The 27,413-nt window shown below is 43.4% G+C and overlaps 1 protein-coding gene across 1 annotated transcript in view; it reads left to right on the forward strand.

Annotated features, from left to right (window-relative positions):
- Positions 1-307: 307 nt before the first annotated feature.
- The window catches only part of LOC117899087 (insulin-like receptor), a 32,250-nt gene continuing 5,144 nt past the window's right edge, over positions 308-27,413 (forward strand). Inside the window, 11 exon segments of the mRNA XM_034808863.1 lie at positions 308-677; positions 11,026-11,108; positions 23,416-24,441; positions 24,443-25,005; positions 25,062-25,640; positions 25,702-25,874; positions 25,931-26,210; positions 26,267-26,626; positions 26,685-26,916; positions 26,985-27,192; positions 27,268-27,385. Of these exon segments, the coding sequence (XP_034664754.1) occupies positions 23,756-24,441; positions 24,443-25,005; positions 25,062-25,640; positions 25,702-25,874; positions 25,931-26,210; positions 26,267-26,626; positions 26,685-26,916; positions 26,985-27,192; positions 27,268-27,385 (3,199 nt within the window). The 5' untranslated portion in view covers positions 308-677; positions 11,026-11,108; positions 23,416-23,755.

The raw sequence follows: 27,413 nt of genomic DNA on the forward strand, positions 1-27,413 counted from the left end.
TTCTCAACTCTTAAAAATGAATCCATATCACAACGTAATAACTAATTTTCCCCTTCTCTCTCTGCTCTCATTACAGATCAACAACAACGTAATGAATCTTTGAGATCACGTGAAGATCTGTGATCTGATTCGAATGCAGCAAAGGTGTGAAAGTAGAAAAAATCATGTGAAAAATGTGAGAAAACAAGTGAGAAAATGTTATGTGACAAAAGCAACAACAGCAGAAAATAATATTTGTGTAAAAGGCAGCGCAACAAAAGCAAAAATATGATAACCTAAATAAATTAAATTGTTTGTCAAAGAAAAAAAAAAAAAAAAAAGAAAAGAAAGGAGACATCGAGTGAGCGAGAGAGAGAGAGGTCAAGTCGATCAGAAATTTCGATCAGAAAATCCCCCACATTTCGTGAGTGATCTTCTCTCCCAGCATCTCTCTCTCCTCCACCACCTCCACCACACACACGCTGTGTGTCTGTGTCTGTGTGTGCTATTTGCTCGCTTAACCCGAAAATAATACTCTGGCAAATTACAGTTGTGTTGTTCGAAAGGTTTTCTTGGGGCGCATGCAGCTGTAAAGAAAGTGCATCAAGCTGATATTATCTGGGAACGTGTTTAAAATTTATAACAGCAACAAAGCAGAGAGAGAGGGAGACGGAGCGATTCCAGATCCCATCCATAAGGTAAGTTCCATTTCATTTCATTCCATTTCTATTTAGTTTCTTTCTCCGTCCCTCCATCGTTTATGCTTAATTTGTGTCACATTCCGATGTATTCGAAACGAGGGGACGACCTGGAATTTTCTTGAGAAATTTATGCTGATTTGATTGTCAATGGGAGGGAACAGTCGAAAAAATGTGTGAACGAAGGCTAGTAGTGGTGAGAGGGTGGGGGTACAGTAGCTGGGGGAGTATGGTATGGTGGAGGGGGTGTGACGGATATATCATCCAACGAAGCCTCCAATAATTCACTTTGGTATTTCCACGCTGTGCCCAGTTCCATATAACTCGACGGCACAATTAATATCGGGAAAATTCTGGATGAAGCAAAAAAGAAAACCCCAAACAGGGGGGGAAATTCTAACAGATAGATAGAGAGCGAGGAGGGGGGGCGGGCATTGGATTCTAAATAATGTGTAACAAATGGCGCGTCTGTCGCAACAACAACTGCAATAATAATAACTTGGCAGCAGCAGCGACTGCTCCAGCATCAGTTGGGGGGGATAAAAACCTGGGAATAGTTAGACCGAATTATGGGATACCCTCTAGTTAGAAGCTGCCATTGCCATCTTGAGAAATACGTAAAGGATCTTCTAAATAAATTGTATCCCCATGGGACATTCCTTGGCTAATGTTGGCAAGGGAAAAAAATCGTTCCTTTGGGGGAAAACCAGAACGAAGCAGATCTAAGCACCTATCCAGCAGTTTCCAGACGTAGACCACAGGAGAACCACAGAGGAAAGAGACGGAGACCATGCCAAGACAGGCAACGGACCGCATCACACAGTCACTCAATTGCACACTCACCGTCTGGGCATTTCCCCCAGTTGTGTGGCGCACAGCAGACACAGGAGTCACTCTTGAGACTTTGCAGAGGAGTGGTGAGTGGCAGCATGTGGCATGTGGTATGCCACAGCAATTGCACACATTTCTAGCACATACAAATGCATGGATGTATATTGCACTAATGTGTTTCTTTATGTGTTGTTTTTGTTGCCCATCGAGTCGGGCAACCGGAAATAGTTTCAATTGGAAAGGCAAACGCAGGCCAAGTCTCTGGCAGACAGAGAGCGCCCAGAGATCTGTTGGTCAATGATAAGACTCTAAGTGGCTTTCCATTGATGCGAATTCTGTGTTGCAAGTTCCATTGAACTTTCCCCATTCCCCATTCCCCATTCAAACGAGTGAATACTTGAGAAGAATTAGTCAGATCTTTGGTTCACTTTGATGTATGAATATTTACAGCATTTATAGATATTTCCTGCATTTGTAGATAAACATATTTCTGGCACACTCGTCCTACATCCTGATTATTGCTTACAAAAATGTATAAATTCTCATACTCTCTTCTTTCATCGTCGATTCACCTTTTAAGCTGTGCTTTTTATGATCAGTTTAACGACTGCTTTCGATCCTCGCCTCTTGAATCTTCTTGCACGCTTCGGTTTGCGCCTTCCAGCTGCTTCCTTCATTCAGATATTCGCTTGCAGTGCGTTTTATGTGCGTTTTGGCATCCTCCTCCACCCTCCATTACGGTCCGTGAGAGTCTTGGAGCTTTTATGACCAACCGACAGGCAGGCAGCACACCACACCACGTGTTGCTTGTCAGTCATTCCCTCAGAGGCAGTTCCAGCTCCAGCTCCAGCCCCAGCCCAGACATTGATTGAGATAGCAGCCAGCAGCCAGCAGCCATGGTTTCCCTCAGTAATGTTGGCGCGGGGAGGGGTGCAGAGACAGGGTGTCGTCCAACTGTCTCTGGCCATCATTTCTCCGACCGTTTTAGGGGCGTGCTGCTGTTGCCGCTGCCTGTCCCACCGCTTCTCGTTCCCGTGCAGACGCGCACATTCTGTCAGTTGCTCAATTAGACGCACTTCCGTTACACAGTTGGCTATCTCCGTCTCTGTCGTTTCTCCGCACTAGCTGCCGTTTTCCTTTCTTCCTCCTGTTCCGTTCTATGCTCCCTCCCTTGCACCACGACTGCAATTTTTGTTGCTTTTGTTTTTTCTATATTTATTTCCGTTTTCCCGTGCGTGTGTGTGATTGATGGCTGCCTGCTGCTGCCTGCCTGCCTGCCTGCGTTGCCTGCGTTGACTGCTGCCGTTTAATGCTCTCCCATTTGGGTGTGATGTAACCAGAAATAAAAATGAAAATGATAATGAAAACGAAAACGAAACTGAAACGAAAGTCGAAACAATGTCACGATTACCATTTACGCAATAAAACAATTCATAAAACTTGCAATAATGGACGCATATCGAGGCATTTGATACCCTCTGATGGAGGTTTAAAGATTGAAAAATGGGAAAACGTTGGGTTGAGAGCTGGAGGTAACCAATTACAGTTTATTTGTATATAATCCGGTTTAAGACTGATTTTTTCGCATGATTCATATTCCACAATTTTTATCATATCTGCGCCACAAACATTATGGGAACATGGTTGGACTCGCATCCTTTAAGGGTATTTGTAAACTGTGCTTGCAGGGCACGGTCCCATCCTACAACTCGAATATTCCTTTGCCTCTGCCCTTTCACCTCTCATCCATCAATGGGGTGGCAGCGGCGCTCGCTCTCTTTCGTTTTCGTATGCTTATCCCCCGGGAGACAGTTAACATGCTGTAAAATGTAGAGACAAATGCAGTACACTCCCCTCTTGTCGCACTTCTTCGTGTTCACTTCTTTTGCTTGGCTTCCCCACCTCCCTCTCGCGCTATCTTGTTGTGTTTTTGTTTCCAATAAAACTAGTAACAACAGCTGCAGTCGCAGCCGCAGTCGCAGACGCAGACGTAGGGTGCAAAGTGCTGTGCCACATTCCAATGCTGAGGGGCAGACCTTCGTCTGTGGCTGATTCTTGTTGTTGTTGTTGTTGTTGCAGTCAAGAATGCCAAAGAAAGAAGAGGCAACACAGCATCCCACTCTCTCTATCTCTCTCTCTGAGCGCATTTTGCTCCATGTAAAAATCACGTTTTAAGTTATGTGAACAGCGCGTGAGTGAGAGAGTAGAGTCGAAGTCGAAGTCGAAGTCCAACTCCAAGTCGAGTTCGAATCGAAAGAGAAGATGCCCAGAGAGAGGAAGACGGAGAGAGAGAGAGCATGTTAAAGAAGTACAGAGGGAGAGGGGAGCGTGGTCATGGCCTGATCGCAATGGCATGATATGAATCTTGCACTGAAACTTTTACATGCAATGTGGAAACTTAATATTATTGAATAAAAAACATTCCACCCTAATAAAACAAATAAAGAGACCCTCCAAGAAATGAAAATTTATGCGAGACCGATGATTGTGAAATGCAGTAAATATCCAGGCCATAGATAATCCCCGCAAATGCATTTAAAAACGAGCAAACGAAGAGGAAGGAAGAGTTATAAATTACAGCAAAAAGGAGGGCCACCAGGAAACGTATTCTCCCATCTGTTCCATTCGAAACAACATCAACAACCCCTTCAATGACAATTTGTCCCCGCACTCTTTCTCATTAAAACAAAGTTTAATGGCCCCTCAATTAATTTACCAGAAATAAATAACAAACTAAAAATAAGAGTCGGGGGGTGGTGGTGTGTGTGTGTGTGTCGCATTATGTGTGCCATTAGGGTGCATTTTGAGTTATACACCTCAAAAAAGTACATAAATATACAACAAAAGTAAGCACCAAACATTTCCGCATTCCATAAAGAGAGTTAAGACAGGGGCGCAGGCGCAGCGGCTCTTAAAGAGAGGAGACTGAGACTGCGACTGAGACTGAGACCTCGACCCACACTCGACTCGTGTGGCGCCCATAAAAACGTCATCGTTTCACATAAAAATGACTCGGCACAGGCCACGGGACAATGCATTTTGCCATTCGGTTTGGCCCTGGTTTGTAATAGTTTTTTAATTGCTCATAAAAGTCGACACAAAGTGCCAGAGTGTGTGTCTGTCTGTCTGTCTACCTTGTGTATGTTTCCAAAAAGCATCTACATATGTATAATACATACATATGTACATACATACATACTCGTACATCCATCCATGCAAGCCTTACCCGTATCGTATCCGTACGAGTGCCAGTATCAGTGCCAGTACAAGGCAATGTCTGTTGTCCGATTTGGGCTCATTAATCACTTGAAGTGGAGGCAGGCAGCCAGCAGCCACAGCACACGGTGCCAGGTAAAGGTTGGAAACCGTTAAGCGTATGCAGCAAGAAAAGATCTCCATCGTCTCGACAGAGTCTCTCCTCAAGATATGCGCATATTCTGTATGTGGTCTTGTGGTCTCCGCTAAAGGAAGCAACGTGGAGAAAACGAACGATCTTGCTATTGACATTGACAATGTCATTTGGGGGATGGGGAAACCCTGGGGGGAAAGTACTCCAACTCCAACTCCAACTGCTACTCCCACTCCTCTTGAGGCTCTGGACCACATTTTTGTATGTTTTTGCAAGTAAAAAAAAAGAAAACTAGTTTTAGTTTTTATCTTTCTTTTGTGACTCAAAGAAGGGGTAAATGGGTGGCTCAAGGCCGTTCGATGGTTGCTCGGCTAGTTAGTTTGGCCAGCTAGTTGGTTAGTTAGTGGCTGCTCAAGTGGGCCACCACTTCACTCAGTCATGTGGAATGTAGTATCCAAGAGAATGTATGTGGAAAAGTAGCAGTCGGTGAATTTAGTGCAATATTTAAATAATTTTACTCCAAAGAATGCTGCCACTTGTATGGGATCTATTGTTCCGTATTCTTGGACTTTCTCTTTGGCAGCCATCGCTTGTGCGGCTCGAGTCGAGCAGCGTCGTGCACAGGACGTTTGTTCGTTTGTTGTTCCTTTTATCTATGGGAAATTTGTACTTCAGTCTATGAATGAATTTAGTTGCTGCTGCTGTTGGGATTATCCTTTCCTTTATCAAGTTTGTTTCCTTTCCACCTGCCATCTTGGCCACAGTCGTGACTTACTGCTACACTGTGCCTCTACCATAGCCAGTAGTCAGTACCCCCACTGGATGGATGCCCACTAGTGTGGTGTGCTGGAGATCTCTGGCATGATTGCACGATAATGGTCGACACATGCGCATAATGACCCGGCACTGTTCGACTAGCTGCCTCGACTCGATAGGCTGCCTCTCGGCGTGGATGGGTGCCACACAGGGTATGTGCATGTGCATGTGCATGTTGTATTCATGGGAGTTTAGCTTGGAATGTTGTTTATTGCATTTTTCAGTTAAATGTCGCTGTGTCGCTTCAGTCGTTGTCGTCGTCACCCATTGAAAAATATCAAGCACATGCCTGACTGCCTGCCTGCCTGCCTGCCTGTCGCCTGCCTGCCTGCATACACTATGCATAATGACTGTGGTTTGTTCAATCTGTTTTTCCTGTGTGCGAGAATGGCAGCGGCGGCGCTTATTGGCATTTGGAAAGTTAGTTGCTTGCTTTTTATAGCCCACAATCTGCAGCAGCAGCTTCGGGCTGCAGCCTTCGAGCTTTTGAGTCATTGTGCTCGTTTTTTTTTTTAGATTTGACATTGCACATTTTGCATGCATCCCATCCCAACCCCAATCCATGCATCCGGGATGCCAGAGCAGCAGCAGCAGCAAGATGATGATGATGATGATGATGTGCTGGGGATGACCATGCCGATGGGATGCTGTGTGGACTGGACACACAGTGCGTGCGTGGCATGGCCATGGGACTCCTCTAATGGGAATGGAATGCGCTTGGCTGGGAACGGAATGCCGTTCTATGATTTATATTGACCTGACCTACTAATGCCAAGCAGACAGAAGCTCTTTTTATGGTTTTTCCTGCTTTTGTATACAATGTTTTCTTTATGTGCAGATGGAGGGGTTTGTACCCCTTCTTCTTGTTCCTGGGGGTAGCATAAAAGTTGAGTTCCTCTTGAGAGGAATCTTTTGGGGAAAAAAGACAAAAAAGCAGCCGAAATGTGAAACCGAAAATACTTGTGGATTAATATATTTTAGTTCTCGAAATTGAACAAAGATTAAAGAACTTTCAGCTCTTAGTGGAGTTTTGGAACTAAAGCTATAGAAGTTTTATTTTACACATAAATGTCCTGCCCCCGGAACACAATTACACACCCACGATGTGGGGCAGACTTCATTGAGACCGAAAGACACACACTCAGATGCAATAACAATTAAATGTAAATTGAAATGCACAACAGATGATGATGCTGCTGCTGCTGTGCAGACGAGTCTCTCTTCGGCAAAGAGTGGCGGCATGGAGAGAGGTGGATGGCAGCGAGAGGTGTGGGTACAACAGCAGTGCATTTTCAGTGCATTTTGATGACGATCTGACACACAGAACGAGACTGCAACTGTTTCGACTGTCTCATTGTTGACGTTGCGTTCTCGTGTACCCTGTAGACAGCAGGTGAAGCAGGGTATAAAGTTTATACTAAAAACCCATATGGACCATGGAGAATGATATTTATTTTCTGTCAAAAAAGAACTACTCTTTGTGTCATCCTTTGTATCGCTATTTGAGATATGATTCCTTGGCTAATGACAACAAATACTCGTAGATCGAAATACTGTGTACATCTTCTATTCAAAACAACCCACCGATGCCGCCCGTTCTTACATGTTTTTCGTTTCGTATCCACCCAAGCGCTAAATGTTTTGCTTTTCGGACTGCTCGTGAGTGGGCGTCAGACCAGACGAGCTGCCTGCACTCTCGAGCTGCTCCGTCTGGCAAAATGTTTTTAATTACAATCATTAGAATGAAATTGATCGTGAACTGAAACACGAAAATTAAATTAAGAAAATGCAGACGACGACGCGCGCACCACAGACCACAGAAATGCACCTTTTGAGTAGAGTAGAGGAGAGGAGAGAGTTCCCCCTTGGGACTGTGACTGTTTGTGTGTTGGTTTTTGTCTCGTGTTATTTATTTAATAGAAATGCTTTTTGCTATTTTTAATTTCCCCCAAACCATTCGCAGCGGCCCCTCCCCTGCTCCACGAAACAGAAAGAAAATGCAGTCTAAAAATAAACGAAAAGTTGAAATTATCTTTTTGGGGTTGCTGGGGGGCGAACGAATCAAGTCCTTGGGGGGGAACGACCATTGAAGATGGGGGGAGGGGAACAAAGCCCCAGAACTAGACGGATGCAGCGGGGCCATGAGAGTTTGAGTTCAATTCGTGTAGGAGGGTAGGAAAGTCGTGAAACGCGGGGCAAAGGTGAAAAGACTTTTCCCATCTATGTATCGAAAATGTATCTCGTTGAGGGTGGATTTTTGTGCCATCAGATCATCAGATATGAGACCATTCTCCTATTCCATAGAAATCTTCATTTGTTTTCGTGTGACTCAATTGATCGGAATTCCAGCTTGTGACTAATCGAAGCTTGGAAGGAATGTCTCGGAATCAAAAAATCTACTTTAGGCTCTCATCAACCATTGGTCACATATGTACATACATAGTTGGTCCAAAATACAGATGACATCAGAGTCTGTTTGTTGTATAGATATAACGGAAATGGTCTTCATTTGCTTAATTGACACAGGATGGATTATGGGCATATTTAAATAAATGGATATAGCCATAAACGGTAGAACGGACTTATAAATTATTAAAAAAACAAATAAATATTTAAGAAGTTGCTTTACCAAGCAATCCTTGTAAAGGAATTGTGCTTGAAGAACTGAGAAATTCGAAGTTGCTCCTCTTATTTCCATAGATACGAAATTTTGTTTCTTAGTACCAAGAATCATCCCTGTCTAATTTATTTCTTGTAACATCCTCATTACAGAAATCTTTCCAGCCCACCCTCACACAGAAAATTTTCCAGACAACCGGCACTCTTCCAGTTGAATATTTCCTTCCATGGGCCTCTCCCCTTACATTTACAAGATCTAGATGCCATTTTGTCAACATGTTTACCAACCTTTACCTTTTATTTCGCATAAACGAGTTGGTTCTATGTAAAGGTCTATTTTACATATTTCAACAACCCTTGGGAGCAGCGCCGACACCGACAATCACCCTTAGCAACATCTACGCAGATGCCGAACCCCAGTCTAGAAAGAGAGAGCGAGAGCGAGATCGAGATCGAGATCTTGTGATCTGTCATTACAAGCGAAAGAAACAAATAGAAACGAAACGAAACGAAATGAAATGAAATGGGAATGAAATAAAACTTTTTGTGTTGTTTACGTTTTATGTAGATTTATTTTTGCCTTGCAACTTAAACGCACAGACATTTAAAATTAGACGGGGCGATCATCTAATGGCCTCGTCCGCACACAGTTCTCATCTCTCTCTCTCTCTCTCTCTCCCTCTCTCCCTCTCTCTCTTTCTTACGTGTAGCCATCAGTAGATAGCTTCGCTGCCCTGTAAGCCCCCCTGTCTTCTGGTTGGGATTTGGTGTTGGATTTGGTGTCTGATCGTCTGCCCTGCCTGCGTGCCTGGCAATGCTTAGATCATGCCATGGGGATGGGTATGGGGTATTGGGACTCCTCTGGGGGATCTCATGTATCGTCTGGTTGGATGCTGTTGTTCTTGTTCTTTGTTCTTGTTGTTGGCGTCTCTCTGTGTCACCCAACTGTCTCGCCAAAATGCCATCGCTGCAATCGCGTGTTGTTTTTGCTCTTCCGCCTTCTCTGCCCACTGCGGTTCTTCATGTGACATAAAAAGTGTGATCGATGTAAATCTTGTGCCTCAGCTGTCGCCAGCATTCGCTTTCAGTCTTTATCGCCCTCCCTCCCCCTACCACGGCTGTCACCCTGTCCCTGCCTCACGCTCCCCTTCTTAGGGTCTTGTGGTGTCTGTCGTCTGCTGATCTTCTTGTTTTATTTTTACACCACGTTCGGGGCCAATACCAAACAACAAGAGTGGGTCTCACGAGGGGATGGTGAACCCCTCACTCGATTTCTCTCTCTCTCTCTCTCTCTCTCTCTCTGTCTCTGTCTGTCTGTCTCTTTGTCTGTCCTGTCTTGTCCCTCGCCATCTAATCTGATTTGTGAGACCCGAACAACTGTAAACCTGGGCTTTGGACACGCGCTCTGCTTCCTGCTCCTCCCACTCCTCTTCTTGTCCCGCTTCTTCTTCTTGCGGTTGGGCTTAGGTGCGTGTTCGAGTGCGTGCCGCATCATGCATTGCGCTACTTTATGGCTTTACTGGTCAAATGTTTCATTAAAGACCCTTCGGAAATAGGGTCGCTCATAGGGTCGCATTTCATGGGGCACTTTAAAGCTGGCAGAAGGTTTGGCAGAGATGAAGAAATATTAGAGGGGCTGGTTGGGTGAATCAAATAACACAAAAAATACGCGACATTTTGGGTTACTTTGTAAGTAGCTCATCCCATGTTCCCCGGATTCGGCACTGCTTGACACATCGCACTGCTTCACTCTCTTCTGCTTACTCTCGTTTTACCGTTTCTACTCTCTCGCTCTCTATTTCTGATTCGTTGATCTTTTCTCTCGCACTCGCAGTGAGCTGTAATCTCTCTCCATTTTATGGAAGTTTCTGTGCGCTCTTGGCGCGCGCTACAACAATATTTGCAATACAATTAATGCATTACAATTACAATTACAATTACAAAATAAACGACATTTATGGTAATTTGTTTTTCAACCTGAGGACAAGCTAACGGCGGCGTAGAAATAGAAATAAATTAGACAACAACAAAAATGAAGACGTACATTTTTACAATACGTAATAACAAAAGCAGCAACAATAGCAGAGCGGCAGCAGCGGTAGCCAGTGGGCAGAGGGAGAATTGAATAAACAAACGACAACAACAAAAATCAGCAACTAAAGAGAATAAGAACAAGAGTCACAACAATAATAAAATAGAAATAGGAACGAAAACGAAAACGGAAAAAGAGAGAGAACAGAGGGAGGCAGGCGGAAAAAAAGCAACAAATGCGACGGAAGGCAGGCGAAAAAAAAACAAAACAAAAATCAACAAAAAGCTAGAAAAAAAGGCAATCAAATTAAATCAAATATTAATAAAATCAAACTGCTCTCGAACATTCATTCTATTGAATTAATGAAATTCCTATGAAATTACGGCTTTTAGAAATCTCAAATTATTGTGAAATTCTGAGATCTAATTACTATCCACTCCGTTTTTTATTTTGTATAATATTATTTAACTAATTTATTTTAACGAAATAATTCCCATTCTCATCCTTTAAACTTCTGTTTAACAAGAGGAACAGTTCTCTATGGGAACCCCAATTTTTTTTTTGTATTATTGATCAGCATTAACAATCCGCCAATCGATCGTATATTCGCTCTATGCAAACCCTCAAAAGTTCTTAAGGCTTAAATCCACCACTCCGCTGAAATTTCTTACAACGTTTCTTTCTTACTTTTCTTTTTGCAGATCCAAAATCCGTCAAGAACGTATCATTACATCATAAAGCTGCCATAGGAACGGGCAGTAGCCACAACAAATCGATAAGATCGGTAAGAATAAAATTATATGTACTTAAAGCTTAGGGAATTATAGTAACTAAATAACTGTAAGGGTATTTAAAGCTTCGGACTCTTTGTTTCTCAAATGTTTGCCTCTAGGATGTGGTAGATTTTTCCTTTGCGGTTTCTCTGCTGTTGCTGGCTGCTGTTGTTGTTCTTATTGTTGTCCCTCTCTGTGTTCATTCAACTTGCGTCTGTCTGTCTGCTCTTGTTGTTTGTCTGGTTGTTGTTGCCCCTGGAACTGGAGCTTTGAGAACAGGGTCTTTGGAACAGGGTCTGGTCCGGTCTGGTCTGTTGCTGCGAGAAGCTACGAGTTTATTTTCAAACCGCTCTTGAGAATGAGAAAGAAATAAAGAACAAGAGTGTGTGAGAAGGAGAGGGGGCGAAACAAAAACAACAACAACAACAATATTTATGTCTTGTTTATTGCTTTATTTGCGGCGCCTTTTTTATACCCGGTACTCGGAAGAGTAAATAGGGTGTATTGTAGGGTGTACAGCCAGAATTTTAAAGATCAAATAAAAATAAAAAAGCAAATCAGTACAGAATGGTTATATCTATCAGATCCCTGGGTGTCAGATTGGATCATAAATAAAGCCAGAATGATCCCACTCAGTCGGTATGAGTGCCGGGAATAAAATTGTGACGCGAACGCAGCTCCCCACAACGTTCCTCCTCCTGGCGTTGTTTGTGTTTTGTTTTGTTGCCTGTGTGTTGTATCTGTGTGTATTCTTGTAGCATTAGAGCGGGGCGGGGTGGGGCATAAGGCAAATGTGAAAACAATTTAAGCGGAACTTAATAGCCTAACAACTATTGCTGTTGTTGTTGTTGATGTTGTTAGGCTATACCCTAAGTACTAGAAGCGTATAAATTTCCATTGATCAAATGTTTGTAAAGAGAGCTACAAAAAGAATATTATGCCCAGATATGTAGTTGCTGCATAGAAATATTAAGATTTAATATAAAATCGGTGGAAAAATTTGTTTTCAAAAGTTCTCCCAAAGAAGAGGACTTTTAATGCATTTATTGAGGTTTCAAATAAGCTTTCAAAATATTATTCCAATCATAATGGAATGTGGTTCCACTACTAGTGGAAAAAGATTTTGAATTTGAATGGAGTTCAACAAAAAAAAATAGTTAAGTGAATCATTCACACGCAATGCCTTTTGTTTCTCAGATATCAATGTGGCAGGGATTTGTTCACAAATATGCAAAGATTGTATGGAAATGTAAGAGCTGTACATATTATATACACACACTTATGCATAGATACCATGAAATTTTACCATCCATCTACGAAGGGTATCTAAAGCTTCGGCCCTTCTCTGCCCAAAGCTAGCCTTGCCTTCTAGTTGTTTGTCTTTATGTATTTTTTTTTCCTCGACATTTGTGGAAATGTATTGCGTTTTATTTTATGCTAGTGCTGCCACTCGTAGCCTACCCTACCCTACCCGCCCTGCCCTGCGCTGTGCGCCCCTCCTCTCGGACGTTGTAATATACTTTTCCTGTACAGTTGTCATTGTTGTGTCTTGTTGTCGTTTGTTGTTGCTCTTCTCGTTATGCAGTTTTTCTTTCGATTTGCGTTTAGCTCAGACAATTGCGTCGTGCATTGCGCCTTTTTGGCGCCCCTCAATTGACGCTTACACACACACACACACACACACACACACACACAGATTGATGTATTCTACAAGTATTTCCGTTACGCTGTCGAAATCAAATCAAATTAATTCATTAAACCAAATGAATGTTTAATAAATCATAACAAGAAAACAAAACCAGAAAAACCGAAAGATGAAATCTGAAGAAAAATCTGAGAGCATTCTCCTTTGTCCGTGCGCACAGGGGAGGCGCCCCAATCTGTCTGGCGCCTATTTTATGAACGGTTCAATAGCAAATGTCAATTTTGACAAGCCTCGAGACACAGTCCCAAAGCCCCAGAGCCAGCCAAGGGAGAGCAGAATCTCATCAGAGCGAAGTAGACAACAAGAAAAGATGAACGGGCGGGGGGTGGGCGCACGAGCGGCAACTGATAACATTGGTTGGGTGAGGGCGGGGGGATTCGTTCTGGGATGGGATGTGGAATGAAATCATTTTGGGGCATATACAGTTTGAATTAATTAGCTTGACTTGTGACAGAGAAATGTCAGTGGATTTGATGCCATCATGGAAGAGCTGACAGAGACTCCCTTGATGGGAGGGATATGATGGTATAAATGGAATGAAAATCTTTGCCCATTTCTATGAGATTTCTCTCCATTCGATCCTCGCTTTTTGTTTTTTTTCTGTGTATAAAGTGAAGATTAATGAATGGGGGAAATCATGTGCCAATTACAATGAGATCCCATTAAGAATCTATACAAGTTCATTCATATTTCTCATATTTATTGCCATGAATGGGATAAATTGTTGACAATTCAGTGCCCTCCATGGATGGAATGATATGTTCTGACATCTGACACCAGGGAGAGAGAGCTTTAAATGCAGTTACCAAAGAGAGCGATAAGAAAACCGATATGGCACCCCAGCACACTAAACAAATAGGTAAATAACTGATTTGGGTTATTTTTCCGGTCTGTGGCATAGTGGGGAGAGAGGTAGGGACCCCGAAATGGGGCCTCTGTGTGCCCTGTGAATGAAATCGAATAACTACAATTTTTACTCTACTCACGCCGGTGCCCCCTCTGCTCGGGCAACACAATTTCATTGATAACTTCCAAATACCAAAATCAAACAACAAACACAGATACACACATGGCTTTGTGGTGTGGTGGGGTGGGGTTGGCTGGGCAGGGGTGAGCGGGCCTCTTGGGCAATGCACATTCCACCGTCACACGTCAAAAATTGGGCAATGGAAGAGGCAGAAGAAGTGAAACGAAACGAATCATAAATAATAAGTGTAACCAAATAAAACAATGTTGGCTAACTAAACCCACTATCAAAACAGAAAGCAAAGCAACGAACAGCAGAGGATTGTGGAGGGCAGAGCGTGTTAAATGGAAGAGCGGGGAGATGCCCATGCCTAGATTAGACAGAGAGAGAGAGAGCGCAGAAAGCTTATCAAATCATATTTTCATATTAAAACGTTATTGCTGTTGTTTTTGTTGCCTTCTGCTTCTTTCCCCTGACAATTATCGTTGTTTACTCACTTGCATTCCACACTCAAAGCCACACACACACACACACATAGAAACAGTGAGCGCCAGAGCCGTGGGTCGGGTCGGACACTTGAAAATGTCATTACACACAGAAAGAAAAAAAATAAACGCGCTAAAAAATTTCATTCACTTGATTCACCGTTCCCTCGCACTTTGTTGTTGTTGTTGCAGTTGTTTGTGTACTGTGTACTGCTTACGCTACTCGCTGCTGCCGCGGCTGGCTGTCGCTGCATTCATTCACACACATGCCAAGTGCTGGAAAGAGCGAGATGGCGAGCAAGCGCTGAAGCACTCTCTAAACGGGAAAGCAAATGAACTGCTTGACTGCAAGTGCGATCAGCGATCATGCAGTGTATTTTGACTGATCTTTTTTTATATTTATTCACTAGCCCATAAATGTTTCTGTATACTGATGTACTCAATGCATTCTGTTAATATTAATTTGTGATTTAATAATAGTAGCAGTAAAATATTGTAAATATTTCGTTTAGCCAGTACTCCAAGAGAGAGAGAGAGAGAGAGATTGCCCCAGTCAGACAGTTCAAGAGAGAGCAGAGGCGGCGAGAGAGTGCGCTGGGCATGCAAGCAGGGTACCATGGGATCGCCAGCATGTACCGCCCCAGCCCTGGGCCGGCTTTGTGCTTGTACTTGTGCTCGTACTCGCACTCGAATGTCGCATGTCGTGTGTGTGTGTGGGCCCGGGCCCCCATTCATTCAATAATAACAACGTGTGTATGCGTTTCGCGTGTCTGTGTGCGAGTGTTCGTGTGTGTGTGTGTGTGTACAAACGTATTTAACACCTTGATAAACAACAAAACCACAAAAATGTTGTATAAGCCAAAGCGGATTTGAACTTCCAACCGCAAGTCAATCAAAAAAAAAAACTGGAAAGGATATAGAAAAAAGGAGAGGAGAGGAGAGAGATACATATAGAAGGGCTAGAGCCCGGGTTGCCGGCTTTCTGTGCAGAGACCGGAACTAGTAAACCCAAGGTCTTTGATTCATTCATTAACCCATGTATACCATAATTGTTGTTGTGTTTTTACTTATTTTTTTCTTTTTTCTATAATAATTAATCATTATTGGAAGTGGAATTGGTATGGGTATTGGGGTTGGGGTTGGGATTGTGGTTGGGGGCTGAGCCAGCGCTATATTATTGCCAAAGCATTAATTACTAAACATTATGAAACTACAAAAGAAACAGAGAGGGAGAGAAACGAGATATTTCACACGATTCAATTGATCAGCGAAACTTGTTTTACCCATATCGGAATTTCAAGTAGTTTACGGAATTCAATTAAAGTTAATTACAAGTAAATCGGAGGAAAAATAGAAACGGGAAAGTAGAAAACCCTGTAAATTCTACGAAAGGATAAATCCATAAAATTAGAATACATCAACTGATCTCAGAATGTCTTCCATGTTGATCCACAGAGCTCCAGTTGCAGCCACATCCATGAGAATATCGATGCTTGTCTAGCAAATCAAATCCAAATCGATGTCTTCTGCGAAGCGAAACCCAATAAGGCGTCTGAACGATTTGCTGGTTTGGTTTGACCGACAGAAAAATAAGCACCAGCCAGCCACAAAATGTGCTGAATTCCATTGAAAATACTAAGTAAACAAAAAATAGTTGACTAAAGATTGTATACGGTATTGAAATATGGTATATGGTATTTAATCGTAATTTACGACCAGACCCCTGTCAAAAGCATAAGGACTGCAATTGATTGTCGACGAAACTAAAGCACTCGATAGTTATATTTTGTATTTTATACTCATTGCCATATATGTACATATAAATAAGTTATAGACATATACATAACTATGACATCTACAGTCTTAGAAAGGGTATTACCCTGTTGGGAGCTATGGCTAAATATTTTATCAACGAATTTCCGGTTTACCCAGCGTACAAGAGGGTATATAATATAGGACTAATAGCTGTTGCTTGAAGTAATCTGCTTGATCTCACGATCGTGGCGTTTTGGCATAATTCAATCGATCAATTATATGAATTTAGCAGCAATCAAGATGAACAGATAACAAGACTGGAAAACTGTGACGAAGAATCTTTGATTTGAATGATTAAATTAGTTAAATAAATTCATTCGTCGGCAGATTTTGATTATGCAAATCTTGTGGCCTCGAGATATCTTTTGATCTTAATGAAGATTAAAAAATGAATGCATGGCATGACATTGTTGAGCTCAAGGAAAAGCATGGGTATCAAATATTCGGTCTATGCAATCCCATATCGTTTTTTGTATAGCCTTACCCAGCATGTAGTAGCACTTCCAGGAAATATGTGCTATTTTTTCGTAATGTGACTGACAAAATAAATAGGTCAGAAGAGTCGGGGGGAAAAACTCAACCGGAAATGACATAAAAATTGCTCATTCCGTAGCCAGAATTTACTAACAAAATATTTGTCATGGGTAAATAATACTTTATAAAGGGGGAATAGTTGGGAATGGCAGAAGGGTTCATTTATGAATGCTTTTCATTGAACCTTCCTACCCACAAAACACTTGTAAAGTCCACCTGCCATCCAAAACCATAAAGAATCGTGATTGAGTGGGGAATATTTTTGATTTGGCCGGGGGGGGCGTCTTACTTCCCGCCACTAATCCCTATAGAATTCTAGGAAATTTTTAACTAATAACTTGAAACGAACTTTGGTCTGTATCATTAATTTTAGTGGAACAATCGCCTGGCACTACTACGGGCAGGGGCTGCCTCTCTTATCTTGTTATTGTTATTGTGAAATTCACGGCCTGCCGATCGACTCTGAATAATAACAATAATTCATTGAACAAACGCATGTGTATGCGCTTGTGGGCGCTTTCCACAATCGTAGTAAGAATGCAACTGGAAAAACAACGGCAGTACCTCATCGTAGGCCCAAGGATGGGTCGCGCGCGCAATCTCTGTGGCGGTGATGACGTTGATGACGTGTGTGAAATACTCGACTGATGCGATAAACACAACAAGAATGAAAAAATACTTTGTGTGTGCAATCAACAATGTATATTTTGATACGAACGTGACTGCTTATTGGGATTGTCACAAGGCTCTCCTGGAGCTTTGCCGGTTACCGGTTTTTGGTCATGTGATGCGGGAATAAATATGCACAAGGTCTAGGGGCCTATGTAGCATGGCGAATAGTGAAAGTCACGAGAATGAAAGTTCCTCTAGGATTAAGTTTCGGGCCTCTTGATTGTTTGAAATCTCAGTCCTGGCCACTATCGCTATCGCATGACATCTCTCCAATTGGCTCAAAGCGACAGCCCGTCGCGCCGCTGACTTGGCCCACGCACATAGATCGGTATTTTGTATTTGTAATCAGATGTTCTTATATTTTTTTGCTTTTGTTTTTGCTCTAACTCAATAGATTTCCGATATGATGATGGCTCGCCGCTCTCAACGTTTGTTATCGGTGGGGTTTTTGTGGGTGACACGCTTACCGATTGTTCTATGGAAGCGATATGGAATTGTTTAGGGATGGAATTTAAAAATTAATAAATTAAATAATAAGTTGGGACACAAATGGTGTTCAACGCTCATCTCTAGGCTCTAGGTTCATCTCTATTCCATGTTCATCTCACCTCTATGTAGTCCATATCCGTGTTGGGCGCACGTCGAATGTAGAATGTAAAATCATCGTCCATGGCGTATTCATCATGACGCGACATGACATTGTGCGTACACATACATACGTACGTACATATCTACGTCATGATCTTGGAATTTCCAGCCCGCTTTCGTCTTTTCTCTTTGCTGTGCTGCGCTGCGCCGTGTGTGTGCGTGTGTGCGTGTGGAATGTGGAATGCCCCGAAAAAAGCCGTTTACTTTTGTATGCTCACGTATCGGAGTTAATTTCTTGTAGAGCGCACTGGCATTTCATTATTATTTGTGCGTTTTCGCAGGTGTCTCTTGTAATGGTTCGGTTTGGTCTTTGGTCTCTTTCGATTCGATCCATCCGAATGGAGCGCTGTCTGATGTGTGGCATGGATTGGGTTCGACGGGGTTTTTGGGGCTAGGCTAGGCCTTCGATGGTTTGCTATTGTTGATGATGTTTTGGGTATGCTTCGTTACGTTTTATGTTCGTACGGATCACCCCATTTTCTTCGTTGGGTTTTCTATTTCGTGGAATTCCGTTTTTCCTTTTTCTGTGTATGTTAATGAAATTTTATTGGAATTTTTCTGGCTGTTGGCGGTTTTGTTTGTTTTCGAATTTTTTATTCGAGCTTATGAATGAACGTGCAAACAAACAAACCACGAGACAGCGACGAATGGAGTCGAGTCGCGTCGTGTGGCTTTTGGATGCCCGAAGTGGAGTACGGACTGCCATTGAAATGCGTCCAATCAACAGCAGCAACCGCAGTGAGCCCCAACGGCATTCACTACATAAGAAATTTACTCGTTAAATAAAAGGAGAGAGAAAAATAAGAAAAGAAATCAATTGCGGTAACTAGCCAAGCGAGTCGATTTATAAATTAAACATATTAAACATCGTGCTGCAGTTGCATTGATACAAATGCTCAATAAACCTGATGGCGGAATGGTGTGTGAATATTGCACGAAATTACTAGATATACATATGTACAGTAATTTAATATGCATATGCATGAACTTCTCTACTATAGTCTCCCTTTCTAGCAACTCCTAAGTGTGTCCCGCTAACTCTGCAAAGAACCCCCTTGGCATATTTAACGACTTCTTTCAAGAAATGCTGCGCTACCGCTCCCAATCGAGTGGGGAGAACCGCCTGGCACAGCCGCAAAAGAGTCCGCCCACCCACAGGGCACTCTTTTTACGCATTTTTATGCCTTGAATTCATTTGAAATTAACGGCCATTATTTCGGTGCAATTGTTTGTCGTAAAAAAACGACGATTAGCAAACCAAAAGGAGTCATTAGGAGTCAAGATAAGTTTCTTGTTCTGGTTGGCAGGTTACCTAAGCGATTACCAAACGACAAAACTAAAGCTCCCACACCCCACGAAATGGAACTTTTTGGAGGGAAAATTACAACTCGTTTGGGAACCCAAACAAAGTTGATAAAGGAAAATGTAAACGTGATGGTATCTGCTATTGCATCAAAGTCAAGCTCTAATTATTTAGAAAAATCCCTTTGGGAATTATCAGCTACTACTGCTAGCGTTTGGTTAATCCCTGTGGCATGGGTATTTCCTTAAATGATGAAATAATTCTTTACAATTTCCACACCCACATGCCATACATCACATCGTTGCTGCTGTAATATGGAAAATATCAGAAAAGTGCCACTATCAGTTGCATTTGAGTACAATGTGGATATCTTTTGGTCATATTTAAATGTCACATTTGTTATTAGCAAAAGTTTCTCTACTCTCTCTCTCTCTCTCGTTCTCTCTCTGGGGTAAAGTTATTTATCTCGCGTGAGGCGGCGTCACGTTGGTTATCTGGAACTCGCACCTCGCGATACGTATGGGGCCTGCCTGTCCCTGCCCATACCTGTTGCCGTTCTCTTCCCCACAACCCAAGCCCCATATCAAGCAAAACAATAGAGAATACATACAAACACACTGATACAATGTAGAAAAAAGCAAAACTATTTAAGTGCTATACTAGTCACTTTTTAGTTGGCTGGAACGGACATCAAATTGGTAGATCCAAGTTCTGGAAATGACTGGACAGATTCTGCGCAAGATTACGAGTACACAGGCGCCACATGTGATCAGAATGTCATGATGATGGGAGTCCGGGGTGCCATGTGCACATACACAGACACAGACACAGATACAGATACAGATACTCCATGACCACGTCAGGTGTTGCATTGAAAATATGGTGAAATCTGACTGCTGGTGGGTGCTTCCCCCTTAGTAATACGTCTCTTTCCAAGTATCCCTTGAATATTTATTTAACAATCAAAGCTTTGAGATATTAATAAATATATTTACAAAAAAAAAACACCTGCAACAAAGTGTCAGTAAAATAGGCTTATGGAGTCCACGTCTCATAATGATCGTGATGAAGATGATGTGACAAATCCGTAGAATTGAGATATTATGAATGGGAAACGTTGAAGGGAAACGACTTTGAGGCTCGGCGATCACCACACAAGAAACAAAAAATGTTTAATTTATATAGATGCATATATTATTAGTAGAGCTCGAGCTCTCGATCCGATCGGGTTGATTTGGATATTTGAAAATCAGGTTTCGCTCTTGGGTCTAGCTATCAGCCACACATCTTCCTCCCATAAAGTCTGCCACGAAACTTTGCTTATCATAATCGGATAATTTGATTGTTTTATTTTATTTTTTTATTAGATATCAGTAGAAAAGACCGACAATATCTGGAAAATAACAAAACTTTACCAGTAGTGTGATTGGCGTCGGATTTGGAGCATAAGAAATATTTCATGCATTCGAGTTGGGTTGGGGATTTCTTTCTGTCTTTTCACTTCTTCATTTTTCTGCTGCCTGCTGCTGCTGCTGCTGTCTCTGTTGCTGTTGTTTTTGTTTTTCTGTTGTATTGTTTGTCATTCTTGCTTCTTAACTGGTCCGGCAACTTTGTGTCGGATTGGAATGCTGTTGGCTTTTGGTCGGCGAGCTTGGTCGGATCGGATCGGATCTTTCGATCTCCGGTCGGTCTCTCCTCTGCGGCATTCAGTGCTCGCTGACGCTGTTGTCGCTAATGTTGTTGTTATTGTTATTATTATTATAATTATTGCTGTTATGTATTACTATTTCTGCCGTCTGAGTCACGGCAATGTAAAAAGTGCAGCGCGTGCGTAACAATGCATTTAGTAAATTTCTTGGAATTATTTGTGTTTGTAATTGTTTTTTTTATAGCAAGTTACTCATTTTGCAGTAGAAATAACCTTGAAATCAGAAGAAATGCAGTGCAGGATAGTTCCCAAGCAGTAACCAAACGGTTTGAGTCCAAAGCAGTGTAATTCAAAGAAGACCTCACGAAGTCTGCTTTCCAGAGGTAGCTCCCACTTAAAAAATAAAATAAAAATAATACAAAACAAAAACCAAGCACAACTGGCATTTAAGCGTGCCAATTACACCTTTACACTTGGCCTGGCGCCTGAGGCCGCAAAAACCGAAATGAACACACAAAAAAACACATTCTGATCCGTCAGCGAGCGTCTGTTTAATTCGAATGTTTAAGAAGAGCGTTAGTGATAGTGGATCTCACCCTTTTTTGTAACCCTGTCACTTTCACTATGCCTCATCAGATTGTATCTCGACAGTTTCTGTTGTCCGGAAGTGCTACTCCGTCCATCTTTTAAGTTCTAATCTGGGTCACAATACAGTTTGGGAATCAGCCACTCAACCATCCGCACTGCTTGCAGTGCAAGAGCGCGAGCGTAGGACAGGTGTCATGGCGGGTCGGCATTAGTTGATGCCCTTGCAGAGGGTATGATGATTTATTTTTTCTTTGCCGTGCGAGCTCTTAGTTTTATGTGTTATAAGCATTTAATTATTTGAGTTGAGTTTTTTTTATGTATTTATGGCGCGACATTTGCTTTTGGTCTGTCATTTGTTCAGTGTATTATTTTTTACTGCGCAATAAAAGCAACAACAACAAAAACAACAAATAAAGCATAATAAACAAGCAGCATTAGCTGAGAGCGTGTGCGTGAGAGAGCAAGTCCAACGCGAGAGAGAGAGCGTTCTTATGCAGCAAAAGAGAGAGAGAGAGACAAAGAGAGAGCTTTGTATGCTCGCATGTGTGTGTGCGTGTGTGTGTGAGTTCTTTTTGGGCGGCAAGCTAGAAAAATGTGTGCAAAAAAAAACAAGAACAAAGTTGTATAATTGAGAGAGGCCGTGTGCGTATGTATGTATGTATGAACATATGTATGAACATCTACTACGTTTCCAACTACGCAGCAGAACTTGTACTACTGCAACACACACTCACACACACAATAGTGGGTGGTGGTCATGCTCATGCTCTTGCCATGCCCTCTCATACTTTTCCTTCTCCTGTCAGCCACATTTTGCACGCAGTCGCAATCTGGTTTGCTGCTCATACGCCCCAAAACAAACGCGCAGGGCACCCTGTAATATATGTGGCAGCAGCAGTCCCAGACGTTGATGAATTACAACGTAGTAAGCAGACACAGGCATACATACATATGTACACATGCTTTTGGGTCTCGTCTGTCTCTCTCTCTTTACTACGTTTTTACAACTTGACTGAGCTGCGCTGCGCTGCTCCTTGCCGGCTTTTTCACTCTGCTTTACCGACACACGCGTCATGCAAACAAACGTCAATGCCAGAAATATCGACTACGAAATGAATTGATAGGGAGATAGAGAGAGCGCATGGGAAAGCGACAAGGCAAGGCTCACAGGACCAGGAAATTAAAGAACCGGAGGGCAAGGTTCGAATACTTACTCTCGGACATTTGTTTTTCCATGCGGGCCAGCGCTGAGCAGCTGGAAGACAGACGCTGCTGCACGATCGGCTCTATGTACATAAATGTTCCATATACAATTTTTGTTTGACGCCATGACGCCATTCACAAGGTGTTTCATACACCATTTTTTTGTTTTAACGCGTTGGGGCTGCTTGTATTAATGATTTGAACCGATTTGGGAATATTCTAGATTGGACTTCATTGCATACTTTTAGGCCACGCACAATCCCGGATCAAATAAATTTAGATTGAAGGGAAATAATAGGACGAAAAATAGTGGAGATAAGATTCACAGCAAAGTCGATAACTAATCAAACCAACTGAGAAACTAGTTACTCTTTTCTTTTTAAATTATTCAGTATGTTGAATTTGAAGAAGTGATTATTGCATTTGTAAAATGTCATACACGCTGAGAGTTTAGCAACTGCACTCGACTCGAACTCTCGACGCGCGTTCACACAGACACACAGAAATGGTCACGGTAGGTTCGTGCGACAGCTTGCCGGGCCGTCATGATCCCCATTACCGGCCCCTTACCTGGCCGCCCCGCCAACCGATCCATTGACGCCGATAGCGACACGTGTGTCGAGCACTTGGCGCCCTTTTTCGCATAAAATTATTGCTATTGTTTTCCACTTTTCTATTTCTAAGCTTCTCTAAAAAGCAAAGCAAAAAGAATTAACAACAACATTTGCACACTCTGTTTTCCCATTACAGTTACAACAGTCGCGAGTCGGCAGCAGCGGCACTCAACAACAGCAGAAGCAGATACCATTCCAGAACGTTACGTACTGCTTGACTGTGCAGCGTCATTTGAGACGTCACATACGCATACAAGCAGTAGGAAAGCAGTGTGCAAGCAGAGCAGAGTCTAATAACGGTCCAATCATAGGGCTAGAAGTGGTCGGTGCCTGCAGAGAGTGCGAGCGGGACACAACAATGATTACCTAGCGGGGTCCGGGCCGGAGACCCAAGTTAACATATTGTTAAGGGGATTAAACAACAATACTTCAACAACACCAATACACCACAACAACAACACCAACACCAACGAAAGATGTTCAATATCCAAGAGAAGACGACGTCAACAGCGACGCTGACGTCAGCGTGGGAAATAGAGGAAGATCGGTTGAGGTTCGGAGAAAGGCTCTTCAAATATAATTACATTTATAGTGATTATTATTATAGTGCATTCTGCAATAATTCTGCAATAAAAACAACAAATGAGGTATTAGCTACAACAGCAAAAACAACAACAATCGGCGAAGCAGCAACAACAACAACAGCGGCAACAAACACATCAACATTGTCGCCCAGCAACATTTGTGTCTTGTGTCGGCAGCAAATAACTGAGGATACATGTGGCTGCTGCCTGACGGCAGTGGAGGCAGCATCACCTAAATTGCCAACACCAACAACAGTAATAGAAAAAGATGTGAAAATTTCCATGGCCCCAGGATGTGAAATTATAGTAAAATTCGTGAGACGTGTGTTCAAGTGGGAAGAGTATTTCGGGAATGATCGGAAATTTGAATGCAACAGAAACGGCGATGATGATGATAATGAAGATAATGATTATAGAGACAACACAAAGAACAATCGACGGCTAAGGCAGGAGCACTTCAGTATCTATGACAATTGCCACAACATACTGAGAACGCTGCAATCACTGCTGCTGCTCATGCAGAATAGTGCCATATTCACAAAGCGACGCAGAAGGCAGCAGCGGGAGCAGGGGAGCAGGGGAGCAGCGGGAGCAGGACAAGGAGCCACAAAACCAACTAAAACAAAATTATTTAAATTATACACAATTCCTATTGCTGTTAGAGACAATATCAGCAGCAACCACAACAAGACTGAGTTTAAGCCGTAGCAAATACAACAAACATAATTCTATACATAATCAACAACAACAACAACAACAACTAGGAAGTAAACGTGCCACATCACAAGTTCAACAAGAGAAGCAGCAACAGCAACAGCAACAGCGTCAACGCTTTCATCACAAACACCAACATCATCATCATTATCATCATCATCATCATAATGGAAGTCGAAGTCGAAGTCTGGCTTGGATACTGATCACTGGTCTGCTGACCATGCACGCCACCATCGCCATGCAACTGCTGCCAGATGAGATCTACCAGGAACAACCCCATGAACATTTGCAACAGGAGCGGCATCAGCATCCGCATCCGCCGGACGATATATCCGAGAGAATTGAGCTGCGATTGCGTCGGGCCAGCAGCAGTAGCAGCAGCAGCGGCAGGCCCAGCGATCAAATACGATTGTCGCACAACGAAAGAAGTGAGTTAAGGGTTAAATATAAATAAGTACAATTAATCAGTAAACTCTTTTTATAGCCTGCAAGTCAATGGACATACGAAACACGGCGAGGGAGTTCAGTCAGCTGTCCAATTGCACCATCATTGAGGGCTTCCTGCTGATCACGCTGATCAACGATGCCGATCACCTGAACGAGTCGTATCCGCAGCTGACGGAGGTCACCGAGTATGTGCTCGTGTACCGGGTGAACAATCTGGTGTCGCTGTCGAAGGTGTTCCCCAACCTGAGCGTAATACGCGGCAACATACTGTTCGATGGGTATGCGCTGGTGGTCTACTCGAACCGCGATCTGCAGGACCTGGGGCTGTCCAAGCTGCGGGCCATTGCCAATGGGGGTGTGCGGATCGAGAAGAATCCGTCGCTGTGCTTTGTGCACACCGTCAACTGGCTGCACATCATGGCCGAGAACGCCACCAAGTCGGAGGTGGTGCTGCAGACCAATCGCAATGAGGCCACCTGCCCCAAGTGCCCAGGCGAGATCAAGGGCGGCGATGTACTGGACATGAATGGTGCGAACGGTGGCGAGCCCAGCGTCAGCTGCAAGGAGTATGCGGATCACAAGCGCTACTGCTGGGACACCAAGTCGTGTCAGACAAGTAAGTGGAATCTACCTACAAATATATGAAATCGCTGCGACTAAATGTCCTTACTTTTCAGTATGCCCCAAGGAGTGCCGCAACAACTGCATCGATGAGAAAACGTGCTGCAACAAGGCCTGTCTGGGCGGCTGCATCAGGGACAACAATGGCCACAATGACTGCATCAGCTGTCGCTACCTATCGATCCACAATACCACGTGTGTGGATACCTGCCCACAGGGTTTCTATCGGGTATGCATTTCGCAATAAATAAATGGTAAACCGATTCTAACGATCTTCAACTACAGTATGATAGACGCTGCATCACGGCCGAAATGTGCGAGCAGATTGGCACAAAATACGAGACGAAGGAGATGCCTCTGGCCCATTACAATGGTCAGTGCACGACCCGCTGCCCCAAGGGCTATCAAATGGAGAACAGCACCTGTGTCAAGTGTCAGGGACAGTGCGAGAAGACCTGCGAGGGCGAACTGATTGACAGTCTGGTGCGGGCGAGGGACTTCCATGGCTGCACCAAAATCGGACCAAATAACGGCCTCACCATCAGCATTAAGCGCGAGGGAAGATGTAAGTCCAAGTGTTTCCCCGTTGTGTCTTCTGTTTTACTGATTGATTTATTGTAGCCCACATTATGGAGGCCCTGGAGTTTGGACTGGCATCGGTGCACACGATTGAGACCTACCTGAAGGTACATCTCACCTATGGCCTCACCTCGTTGCGGTTCTTCAAGGCGCTGCGCGAGATACGTGGCGCACCCATGCTGGAGAATCTGTACGCCCTGTATGTGCTGGAGAACAACGACCTGGAGGAGATTTGGGCGCCCAATCAGACCGTGTACATACGGAACGGTGGCGTCTTCTTTCACTTTAATCGAAAGCTGTGCGTGTCGACGATCAACGAACTGCGACCGATGATGGCCTCCAAGCCGGAGTCGTTTAACAAGAGCGAAGTGGCCACCGACTCGAATGGCAATCGAGGATCATGTGAGTGCCAGATCAGAGTATATTCCGCGAATATTACTGATATTCTCTCTTTGGATAGGTGGCACGGCCAAGATACTGGTCACAGTGGAGGGTACAAGGCCACGCACGGCCTTTGTGAAGGTGGATCCGAAGTCGGTGATCCTGGGCGATCCGGTGGGCTCGAACAAGACGATAAGCAATACATCGATATTTTTCAAGGATCCGCGCGCATTTATTGGCTTTCAGTTCTATCACATGATCGATCCGTATGGCAATGCCACAAAGAGCAGCTACCAGCCATGCGATGATAGGTACAGAACTCATTTTGATGCCCGATAGACCCTCCCTTTGACACTCTTTTTCGGTTGCTTCTCTGCAGATGGACCGTCAGTGATCCGATTAAGGTGTTTGGCCACATCTTCACCGATCTGATTCCCTACACGCAGTATGCGTTCTATGTGCGGACGATGGCCATCTCCTCGGAGTCGACCAATGGACAGAGCGATGTCATGTACTTTCGCACGATGCCCGCACAGCCTTCAATGGTGCCGGCCATCACGGCCACTTCGGTTTCCAGTTCGGAAATTGTGAGTATGATGGGGGGTGCGGCATGGGATTGCAGTCATGTCTGACACTTACTTGTCTTCATTTTGTTTTTGCAGCAAGTCACCTGGAATCCCCCAAGGTATCCGTACAGCAAGCTGACGCGTTACTTCGTGAAAGCAGAGCTCACCATACGGACAGCGAAGGATACGCCACAACGGAACTACTGCGTGGATCGTAAGTGCAGCAGAAAGTTTATTCTCTA

Source organism: Drosophila subobscura, chromosome O, assembly GCF_008121235.1.
Source record: "Drosophila subobscura isolate 14011-0131.10 chromosome O, UCBerk_Dsub_1.0, whole genome shotgun sequence".
NCBI classification, from domain to species: Eukaryota; Metazoa; Arthropoda; class Insecta; order Diptera; family Drosophilidae; genus Drosophila; species Drosophila subobscura.